Here is an 11,654-nt window from a genome sequence, read left to right on the forward strand (position 1 = left end):
AACAGAAGCCCCTTCGTTTGCATCTAGCTAATTCCCCACTAACCCAGGGAGAAGCTGAGGCTGATCTGAGTGGCAGTGATCGATCAGAAGCCAAATATGCATGTTCTCAGATGGGACCTCGCTCCGCCATCAGCACTGAGGACCACATGCGAACCCCATGCTGCGCATCACTGCCCCAGCCCCATTGGCTCCCTGCCTCCTCTGTTTGCAAGCTCCTGCTGGCCCAGGCTCTGTTAGTCTGGAAGGAGGGTGTCTCTCCTGTTCTGAGGCCAGCTCATCCCCAGCATGGAGCAAAGAGTGTTAGGGCTGCTGGACTGGGAACCAGGAGAACCATCACTCTCTTCTCAACTGTCAGTGACCTTGAAGCCTCGGGCAAGCCCCTCCCCATCTCTGGGCCTCTGTTCCCTCATCTGGGAAAAGAGGCAGGAGCCCTGGGCCTCCCTGTGGTTCCTCGAGCACCACCACCCTCTGACTATAACTCCCTTCCCCGCCACGCTGGTCTTTCTGGACACAGCCCTGGCCTTGCCCCTGCCTGGGCCAGACCTTCTGTGCATGTTCACATGCTCCTGTGTGTGTTGAGAGGAGAGGGGTGCACAGAAAGAAGAGTGAGGTGCTGATCTCTGGCTGTCACATCTCTCTCCATCTTTCACATTGTTTTTTTTGGTGTTTTTGCCATTGTTGTTATGTAAGACATACACGTTCAATAGGGAGAAATTAGAAAATGTAAATAAGCAGTGATGATAACTGCATAATTCCACAACTCGGAGATAACCGCTGTCTTGGGCTGGGTCGCAGAAGCCAATCCTGAGACAAGGGCTAGTGTGAACGTGATTAGTAGAAAGTATCGGAAGTGTGCCCGGGAAAAGCCGGAAGGGGCATGGACCAGGAAGGAAAGGCAGCCAGCAAAGTGGAACACAGGAAACTGACTCAGTCCCCCAGGGAGCTCTGGAGGTGGTCATCTCTGCTGCCCGCCTGTCGGCAGCTGAGGACTGCCTCAGCCTGAGTGGGCGTAATTCCCAGGCGGCTCCAGCTCCCTGGGCGTCTTCTGGCTCCGGCAGCAGGAGTGGGGCTGGTGGGGTGGTGTTAGTCCCCCGCAAAGAGCTGCAGTGTTGCCCACTGGTGGTGAGAGCACCAGAGCGAGCGCGTGAGAATCTGGAGGAGTCTGAGCACCAGCAGCCTCTGCTATGACTGTGCTTAAAAATGTCTTCATGTCTTTTCTCCCAGAGGTATCTTGGTATTTGAATGGGGTCCCTTTAAACTTTTCAAGCACTTTTGCAAAGCCCTGGCTCATTTTGTCTTCATAACCATCCTAGGAGAGGCACAGGGTGTGAATTGTTGAACTGATGTTACTGTCTCATAGCTGAGAAGCTGAACAGCCCAAGTTTCACTGATTAGCCACAGGTTCCCACAGGCTTCATAGCAGAGTCAAGAGCCAGACAAGATTTGTTCTCTGACAAAATGATATTTAAACAGGTGCCACGTGCCAGGTACTGTGTGAGGTGTGGGGACACAGTGACCAGCCAGACAAGCCCAGGCCCTCTGCAGAGCTCATAGCTGGCCTAGGAGCACAGTAACCACATACGCAGGCTCTGCTGGGCCCAGCCCTGGGCTCCCCCGACCCCTACCCTGACCTTTCGTCCCCGGCCGGCTCCCGCAGGTGATTGTGTACGTGGAGGATGTCAATGACGAGGCCCCGGTGTTCACGCAGCAGCAGTACAGCCGCCTGGGGCTTCGCGAGACAGCGGGCATTGGCACGTCAGTCATCGTGGTCCGAGCCACGGACCGAGACACGGGTGAGGCCGGCGGGAGGAAGGCAGGGAGTCCTTTCCCCAGAGTGACCCGCCCCGGCTCAGGCCCCCTCTCCCAAAGGGCCTGGCATCCTCTGGTTGCCTTGCGCTCCCCCATTCAGTGGCTCCCAAGTGGGCAGGGACTCCTGGGACAGTCTTGGTGGGGTCCCCACCAGATTCCCAGTCCCAGGAGGAAAGGAGTCTGGGAAGTGGTCCTGGTTTCAGAGAGAGGAGAGGTCAGCAGCTGGGGAAGTCCAGGTTAGTCATCCCAGGACCTGGCAGCTCCGGGCTAACCTTTGGCTAGGGGCTGGGCAGGGCCAGGAGGGGTGAAGTTCTTGTCCAAAAGCTGGCTGAGGCCTGCTCCTCCAGCCAACACAGCCCAGGGCCTGGCACACACACATTTAACAGAAGCCAGTGTCCTGTTCTATAGGGCAGTGGACATCCCTGGAGCCCCAGAGGTGGCCATCGTTAGCAGTGCAAAGTGAAGCAGAAAGGCAGTCAGGTCACTCTGGCCCTCTTTACAGGGCCTGGTTATCTAGGCCTCTGCCCCAGGCCAGGGATACAGCCAGAGGAGACCCCTTCCTATCCTTCTAGTTTCCCAGATCCTGCCCTTCTTTCATGTCAGCTGCTCTGGTGGCTTCCCACCCAGCCCCTGTCAGCATCCCCAGCTCATTCCTGGAGCATGGGGTGGAGTAGGTAGAGAACTGGGCCTGAAGACTCCTGGGTGGTTGCTCTCCCTTAAATGGCAGCTTTATACCATGCAGGTCGCACGGACATTGCTGGGGGATAATGGTCCAAGTCCTTTTCTGGGTCAGGAATCTGCTTGAGAGACTAATGAAAGCTATGGATCCCTTCCCAGAAAGAATGCACCTAGAATTTTACAAATAATCTCAAGGAAGTCTGGGACTTCCTGAGTGATTTTATAGCCATCTTCTCTGAAGTATGTGGACTTCAGCTAAGGAATCCCAACTTTGGCTCCTGGATGAAGCATGTACTCCAAGGCCACAGGGACTGGGGGTGGAGGGAGTGGGCAGAACAGAGAAAGGTGACTCTGGCACTGGAACCCTTTGGCTGGAGGGACCAAATGAAGGCTTAGCCACCTCTGAGGATGTTGCCCCATCTAACACTTTCTAAATCAAAGCCTCCACTATAGAAGAGACCCCTAATTACCCCACCGTCTCCTTGTCCAAATACCCAGTGGAGGTACTTGGAATCTGAATTTTAGGACTCCAGGAGCTGAGTCCTCCACTGGCATACCTCTCTTCTCAAGGCCAGACCCCAGGGGAGTCAACAGTGCATGCTGGGCCTTGCCATCCTTGACCTTGACCTCATCCTCTGTGTTTCTCTTGGGAAAATCTGACCCACAGAGGTCGAGGGTGGTGCACGCTGGGGAGGCAGGCCAAGCCCATCGCCCTGTCCCTCTGGGACAGCAGTGGGTGTGCTGGGGCAGCTTGTAAAGCCACAAGGCAACCCACCCCCGCCTGGACTGCACAGCCTCTTGCGTCCTCCTGCAGGGGACGGAGGCCTGGTGAACTACCGCATCCTGTCGGGCGCTGAGGGGAAGTTTGAGATTGATGAGAGCACGGGGCTTATTATCACTGTGGATTACCTGGACTACGAGACCAAGACCAGCTACCTGATGAACGTGTCCGCCACTGATCAGGCACTCCCCTTCAATCAGGGCTTCTGCAGTGTCTATATCACTCTGCTCAACGAGCTGGACGAGGCTGTGCAGTTCTCCAATGCCTCTTACGAGGCTGCCATCTTGGAGAATCTGGCACTGGGCACCGAGATTGTGCGTGTCCAGGCCTACTCCATCGACAACCTCAACCAGATCACCTACCGCTTTGATGCCTACACCAGCGCCCAGGCCAAAGCCCTCTTCAAGATAGATGCCATCACGGTGAGGGAGGCTGGGGACACGCACAGCCAGGGCTCCCTCTGAGGACAGGGAGCGCAATTCCTTTAAAGCTAACCAGCATTAACTGAGCTCCTTCTATATGACCAGCACTCTCTTCTTTGTCATAAACATCCCTTTAACATGTAGTGATAAGATGAAGTTTATACATAGGCAATCTGGTGTCTTCCTATTAACTAGACAATGAAAGTTGTGCAAGTCATCACATTTCCCTTTTTACCTTGGCTGTTAGGAAGCTCAGATATAAATTTAGGGCATCACTGCAATAGCTTGTCTTAGCTAGGTGTCTAGTGCAGCTATGTCTTATCTACTGCCTAGACCTTACTCTTCCAGCTTTGCTTTAGTGGGTCTTCTATCAGAATCCCTTCTCTGAAATTAGGCAAGATAGTAATTGCTGCAGTGTGCCGGGCCTTGTCACAGGGCATGCTGGGGGCTCAGAGATGAACAAGACCTTTCCCAGCCCTCACAGAGCTCTCAGGCTAGGAGCAGCAGAAGCAGGAATAATCTAATATGCAGATCAGAGCACCACAAGGAAAGGTATGAAAAGAACTTTGGTAAAGGGGTAATGGAGCACCTCTGGGGCCCAAATAAGAGAACGCCCGTGCCTGGCTGGGGAAGCGGGAAGCCTGCGTGGAAGAGGTGGTGTCCGAGTGGGATTGAGAGAGAAGTAGGTGTCAGTGGACAGAGCTTCACGGAGAAGTGCACCAGCAGAGGGGGTGTTGTGGGGGTGGGAAGGTGGGCCGACCGTCCAGGGATGGCACAGGACAGCTTGGAGTACGATGTCACCGTCCATCTGGCCCCCTCCCTGCAGGGTGTGATCACGGTCAAGGGCCTGCTGGATCGGGAGAAAGGTGACTTCTACACTTTGGCGGTCGTGGCGGATGACGGCGGCCCCAAGGTGGACTCCACCGTGGTGAGTGGATCCCCGGGTGCGAGTCCCCGACGGGTACAGCCCATCACCGCTCCAAGGCCCCCCAAACCCACATCTTTGCCAGCCACCCAACCTGCAGGAAGGCAGTGGATGAGGGTTTCAGTCGCCTGGGGATGGCGCTGCAGCCGGCCGTGCCACACCTTCCTGGCTGAAACCTCAGACCAGTGGGAGAGGGGTGGTGTCCTCGACAGACCACTGCTTCAGGAGCGGGGGCTGGGAGAGCTGGGACTGATAACCATCTGCATCTTTCTTCTTTCTATCCCTCGGCCGCCTCCTGCCACCTCTGCCATCTCCAGAAGGTGAGTCACCTGTGGACTGGGCTCTCCCTTGTGGGCTGTCTGTGGCCAGGACTGGCTTGGGCCCTGTGAGGTGCTGGGGCTTCCTGCCTCTCCTGGGGAGAGGGCATGTGGACAGGCCTGCCGCTGGTCCCTGCTCAGACCCCTCCCAACCTCCCCAGCCCATCCACTCACACCTGAGCCCAGGCCCCTGTCAAGCACGAACTCCACATCCGGCTCCATCCTCTCTGCCCTCTGTGTCCTGTTGCACCTTCCGTGGCGGCCGGGTGGGTGTTGCACTAACGTCGGGTGGGTGAAACACACCGTGGAAGGAATGCTGCAGCCTTACCCTGGCTCTGCTCCTCAGTGGCTGTGTGACGTGCACTAGCTGCGCATCCTCTCTCTGCTTCCTCTAGTTGGATCTAAAGTGGGGACCGTGCTAGCTGCCCTGCCTTCCTCAGAGCACGTGATGGAGATAGCAGAGAGGAGGCCTCTGTAAACTAGGGGTAATGGGAGCAGCGCCTGTAAAGGGGGCCCTTCCCTCTCTCGGGGCTGGTGGAAGGAGTGTTTTAGAGTAGTCCTGTGAGGTAGGGCACTAGTCCCAGGGCCCGGGGAGCGCTGAGAGGGGCAGTGGTTGGCATATGGTGTGAGTCACTGCCCCTGAGGACTCTCAGAAAAGATACAGAGACCATTTAGACTGGGAGGAGGATGACAGCTGAGGTTGAAGATGTTAGGCAAGATTCCTAGAAGGATGGGAGAGGTGATGACCTCAGGCTAGGCATGGATAAGGAGGTGAGACCCAAGGGCGGGTTATGAGGTGGCCTCCTGCCATGTTAAGGAGAACATTATGGATTCAGCCTGGGCTCCAGCCAGACAGGTCTGAGGCCATCTGTAGACTGTGTGGGGTGTCCAGCTGGTCATTAGCCTTGGTTACAGCCATGTTTTCACCCCTGCTGAGTCCCTTTCACCTTAACCTCAAGGAGGAAACCAACCTGATGTCAAGGCTAAGAGCCAAATGCAGCTGCTGTGACCCGTGCACAGCTCCCTCGAGGTGCTGACTCCAGGGGCCCTGGTTGCAGCTAGGCCGCACCCAAAAGACCCCATCATCCACGGGGCCAGCCTGGGGTGAGTGAGGCTGCAAGCAACTGGGAGCTCACACAGCTCCCCTGACCCCTGGTCCCTGAAGGCAGCCAGTGAGCAGAGCCCACAGGCAGCAGACAGGGGGCAGGTGCTCTGTGTCCTGCAGCTCCCAGCGAGGCCCCTGGTCTTCCAGGAGGGTTCCTTAGGGCCCCTCACCGAGCCCCAGCAGCTTCACCCATAAAGCGGGCCCAGTCGTTCCTCCTCCCTGTTGTCAAGGGACATTCCCCGCAGGGTGCCAAAGGCCCTCGGGGGGCCAGGCGGCCACTTCCTGTGCTTGGGCCAGCAAGCGTGTTTCAGAGCACACACTCCTGCGTGGGCCCCTGTATTTCTAGTCCCTTCACCGTCTTCCAGGAAGCAGGACCCACCCTGCTTTGTTCTGCCCTGGCTTCCTCTCAGAGGCTCCCAGAGCCACTGGCCCAGATACACCAGCCCTGTCAGCCCCAGACTTGGAGGTGTCAGGGTGGAGGCAGGCTGAGGGGCCTTTTAAAGGCACCACCATTTCCTCTGTGAGGCCGGAACCCCCAAACCACAGCTCACCTACACCTGACTCCTCCCCAGTCCCAGCAGCCCCGTGGCCCTGAGACGGGTGGGGAGGCAGCCGGAAGGGGCACGCTGGGCGGGGACAGCCCTGCCGTAGGAGCTCTGAGTAATATTCTCAGGCTTTTGAGGGATGGGGGCGGGGATATTTGGACCATGAGACCCTGGGTGAGGGCACAGACCCATGGCTCCTTCCGGTAGATCTTGGTACCTGCCCTCCCTCCTCACTCACTGATGCAGATTCCCCATTGCCAGAGCACATCATCAGAGTAGTGCTCTGATTCCATCACAGAAGGAATACCTACTGTGTGCCAGCCTCTGGGCTGGCTTAGGGTATGTGCAACAGGAAACCAAAATCAGACGCAGCCTCTGCCTTCACAGACAGAAAATAGAGGAGGGGAAAGACACTGATCAAATTATCACACCGAGAAATATATGCCACAACAGAATGGATAATAAGATATCAGGGAAATCGAGGAAGGCTTCCTGGAGGAAGTGATTCAAGCTGAGATTCCTCAGAAAGCATAGAGAAGGAAGACTATTTCAGGTGGAGGAAATGGCATGTGCAGAGCCCCTGACATGAGAGAAAACACGGGGATTCCCCACAAGACCTTGACCAGAGAGAGAAGAGTTTGGGAGAGTGCTTCCCGGATGGCCCAGAAGGTAAAGAATCTGTCTGCGGTGCAGGAGACACAGGAGACGTGAGTCCAATCCCTGGGTCAGGAAGATCCCCTGGAGGAGGAAATGGCAACCCACTCCAGTATTCTTGCCTGGAAAAATCCCATGGACAGCGGAGCCTGGCAGACTACAGCCCACGAGGTCGCAGAGTTGGACACAACTGAGCAACTAAGACAGGCAGATTGTGGGGGCCTTGTTTGTTTTCCCTCTGAGAACAGCGTGGTAGACATTATTATGCCCATTTCGCAGGTGAGCAGACTGGGGCTCTAGGATTTCACAGAACTCCCTGACGAACATTCATGATGGATAGGCAGCATCTTGTCAGACCAGAAGCAGAACAGGGACCACTTTTTGCTACACCATCACTTTTTGTTGGCTCATTTATTCCTTCTAGCATCCTGATGCTGTAGGTGTTCTTGTTCCTCCTCTCATCTGAGGAAATGGAAAATCAGAGAAGTTGAATAATTTTTGCCATATCACACAGCTAGTAAGAGGTAGAATTGGCCCTGCTGTGAAGCCTGAGTTTGTTCCCTACATTGCTGACAGCTGCCTAAAATTTGGAAGTGTGGTTAGAACCGAGAAGGGGGAAATCCTGATTAGGAAGGAGGGGGCATGAAATGGAACCTTCTCTGCATGGCGGTGAGCTTCCATAGGTTCCCCATGGAGTCCTGTGCACACCAGGGAAGAAGTAGACCTGGGAGCCCTGGAGCCCCAGGCCTGAGGAAGGAGAGTGAGGTGGTGGGGAGGCCTGGCTTGGGATTGCTAAACCCTGAGCCTGCTTCCCTCCCACCCCAACTTCAGTCCCCTCATCAGTGAACCTGAGGGGCACCTATGACTCTGGCTGCATGGCCCGTGGCCATCCATGGGCTGGAAGCTGCATCCCCAGCTGGGCCTCCTTTCCAGGCTTGCTCTTCAGACCCTGCAGGAGAAGCCTGAGCTGCAGGCACAAAACAGTGTGCTCTTCACATGCAACTTACATGTCTCCTGTTTTTATCTGGTAGTTGGAAAATTCCCTCCCTTCCCTCTCCACATTGGGACCACCAAGCCCCCTGTGTCCCCTCTCCTGCTCCTGAGCCCTGTTTCCTTCCCTCCAAAGGTGCAAATGAAGAGGCCTTTGGGCAATACCTGGTTACCAGATGTGTTTTAGCTGGGCTGCACAAAATTTTTTTTTTTAATTTTTATTAATCACCACCTAATTCCACATAAAAATCTGGATTCCTTAGTTCCTTTTGAAAAACAGGAAGCTATGCCAATGCCAAGCTGACCCACCCTCACAAATTTGGAGCTAAGTAGCTTCCATTTCCTTTAGCCAGGGCTATGCCTTCCAATTCTCCCAGGCCCCACCACTTCTGAGTGCCCTCCAGGCTCCCAGCATTTGTCTGCAGCAACCCCTGCTCCCCGGCACCAGACTCTCAGAAGAAACGCACTCAGGGCCTCCGTATAAAGTCAGGTTGGCCTAGGCAAGCTCTGAACGCTTGCTGACTGCTGGAACTGACTGGAGGTGTGGTCCCCACTGGGCCCATAGTGGGACCCCATCTTTGGGGCCCAAGAAGGGAAGGAGGTGGAGGTCTCTGGCCATGTTCCCTCCCAGGTCTACATCACTGTGCTGGACGAGAATGACAACAGCCCCCGGTTCGACTTCACCTCCGACTCAGCGATCAGTGTGCCTGAGGACTGCACCGTGGGCCAGCACGTGGCCACTGTCAAGGCCCGGGATCCAGACGCTGGCAGCAACGGGCAGGTGGGTACCAGTGAAACAGTCCAGAGCCGCGCTGTGAGCAAGGGCTCCCACAGCCCTTCAGCCAGAGGGGTCACTGGAGCCGTCCCCATCCTGAGCGGGAGCAGGTCGTCCAGGCTCTGCAAGGCCCTGAGCAGACGACCCTGCCCTCACCACAGTCCATGCCAGGGCTGGAGACAGAGCTATGCAAGCTGTCAGCCCTGCCTGGGTCCTAGGGACATGGCAGCCACGGCTGGCCATGGCTCAGCCCCCGCAGCGAGCTGAACACAGAGGGTTTTAACCTTTCCATGACCCCTTGGTCACCTCATCCACAAACCACACAGCATCTCACCCCAGGGGCCAGCCCTCCGCACACAGTCCCAGGGCCCCAAGAGGACACACTCCTCCTCCCCCTGCTTCTCGGGCCCCCCCTCCCCACCGCTACAGTTTGGGGCACCCCCAGAGCACAAGGAAGAGGGGTGGCAGAGCATGCCAATCTTCACACCACTTTGATCTGTCCTACAAATTGAGCCATGTTGGAGGAGGTTTCCACCATTTTCTAAATGCTTGGACACCTCTAGGGGGCTCTAGAGTCAGAAGCCTCTGGGTTCAAATCCTTGTTCTCTTGGACACTTGCGAGCTGTGTGACCTTGCCAGCAGCTTCTTGTTCCTGAGCCTCCTCTCTGAGCTGAAGAGGACAGCTCCTTTATCAGGGCTGTTGTGAGAGCCGAACAGAGCCCTTGTGACACCAGGGCTGGGCCTCTCCTTGCAGGGGACTCAGTGCTTCCCTGCCCCCCACCTGAGGAAATCGCCTGTAGTGGGACTCACACCTGCCTTTCTGGCCCCAGGCCAGTATGCTCACATCATTCCCCATCCCCTGAAGCCCTCTCAGTGGACCCCCTTTTGAGGATATAATCACTTCTGCATAAAATACATTCTTCTCAATTGCCCAGGCTGAGCAGAGGGCCCCGGTGGCCAGGGGAGCCCACTTCGGCTTGCCCGCCAGCCTCTCGTCCTCTCCACTTCTTCACCCTCACCCCTCACCCTCTCTCTTCCCTGACAGGTGGTCTTTTCTCTGGCTGCTGGTAACATCGCCGGGGCCTTTGAGATCGTCACCACCAACGACTCCATTGGTGAAATATTTGTGGCCAGACCCCTGGACAGAGAAGAGCTGGACCACTACATCCTCAAGGTGGGCAGCAACCCCTTCCATCCCAAGAGCACTCAGCCCATCAGCATGCCCTGGTGGTCAGCTTCCCACATCACCAAGTACCGTGGGGCAGGCAGCACCCCTTAGGGCCAAGAGCATGAGCAAGACTGACCTGGGGAAAAAAGGTGTGCTGGAAGGGGTCCCTGGACCCAGAGTAGGAAGCAGCAGGGGTGGTCGTCCCTGCTGTAAGAGCCAAGAGAGAAAGCCTGGCAGCTGACAGAGCACTGGCTCCCCCACAAGCACACTGTGAGCGGGGCAAGTGGTCTGCTCTGTCGGGGCCTCAGTTTCCCTTCTTATGCAATAGGCAGAAAAACGTGACTTCCTCTGCTGAGGTGAGACATAAATGCAGGTGAGGAATCACGAAGGCCTCCATTATTGCTGAACTGCTCTGGCTACCAGGTGGCTCTAGTGGTAAACACCTCGCCTACCAATGCAGGAGTCGCAGGAGATGTGGGTTCAATCCCTGGGTCGGGAGGATCCCCTGGAGGAGGACATGGCAACCCACTCCAGTATTCTTGCCTGGAAAATCCCCATGGACAGAGGAGCCTGGCAGGCTACAGTCCATAGAGTCACAAAGAGTCAGACAAGACTGAAGTGACGTAGCACACACTATGCACTGTGTTTCCTGAGGGGTCTCTGGGGACCCCAGAGCCATGTTTCTGCAGCAGTCTGAGCTCTAGCACACTGTAGGCCTCCAGAAAATATCAAGGCTGCTAGGGACAGGCTCAGTCTATGAGCCTGAGGATTCCCGCTCATTCCTGAAAAGATTATTTGAAGCTCTTTCTCTATTTGCGTGAGTTCCATGCACTCACAACAGATCTGAGTGCATGGAACAGAGGAATAGAAGCTAAACACAGGAGCCCTGGGTCTGGTTACAGGCCCAAGGTTACAGTTGGGGGCAGAATAGGGAGGTAAAGACTAGACACATCAGTGTCAGATTGCAAAGACAGGTCTCTAAACAGACAAGAATTGGGCAACAGTTGTTTGCAGCATGGGGCAGAATGTGAAAACCTTGGGGAGAATCGAAGGGCCAGGGGGCCGGGATGGGCCAGCAAGTCTCTCTGACCTCGCAGTCCTCCCCACTGAGCAGACAGCCCATCTGGACTCCATGTTCCTCATCCAGCCCCCACCTTTTAACCCTGACTCCAGTCTTCCCCCTCCTTGCAGGTTGTGGCATCCGACCGTGGCACCCCTCCACGGAAGAAGGACCACATCCTGCAGGTGACCATCCTGGACATCAATGACAACCCTCCAGTGATCGAGAGCCCCTTTGGATACAACGTCAGTGTCAATGAGGTGAGGGTGGCCCTGGGGCCCATACAGCTGTCCAGAATGAAGAGTGGGTATAGCCAACTGTGAAGCACCTGTTTAAATATCTGCCTGGCCCACTAGTCTCTCAGATCACGGGGATGGGGACCTGGCTTACTGTTTCACGGTTCAATCCCTAACACCTCGGCCAGG

At 56.0% G+C, this 11,654-nt stretch overlaps 1 protein-coding gene across 1 annotated transcript in view; it reads left to right on the forward strand.

The window, feature by feature from the left end:
- The window catches only part of CDH23 (cadherin-related 23), a 409,549-nt gene that overhangs the window by 318,605 nt on the left and 79,290 nt on the right, over positions 1-11,654 (forward strand). The window contains exons 31-37 of the mRNA XM_010852241.1: positions 1,658-1,793; positions 3,302-3,690; positions 4,517-4,618; positions 4,933-4,935; positions 8,858-9,007; positions 10,047-10,175; positions 11,361-11,489. Of these exons, the coding sequence (XP_010850543.1) occupies positions 1,658-1,793; positions 3,302-3,690; positions 4,517-4,618; positions 4,933-4,935; positions 8,858-9,007; positions 10,047-10,175; positions 11,361-11,489 (1,038 nt within the window). The remainder of the gene's footprint in view (positions 1-1,657; positions 1,794-3,301; positions 3,691-4,516; positions 4,619-4,932; positions 4,936-8,857; positions 9,008-10,046; positions 10,176-11,360; positions 11,490-11,654) is intronic.

Source organism: Bison bison, unplaced genomic scaffold, assembly GCF_000754665.1.
Source record: "Bison bison bison isolate TAMUID 2011002044 unplaced genomic scaffold, Bison_UMD1.0 scf7180017864309, whole genome shotgun sequence".
Taxonomy (NCBI): Eukaryota; Metazoa; Chordata; class Mammalia; order Artiodactyla; family Bovidae; genus Bison; species Bison bison.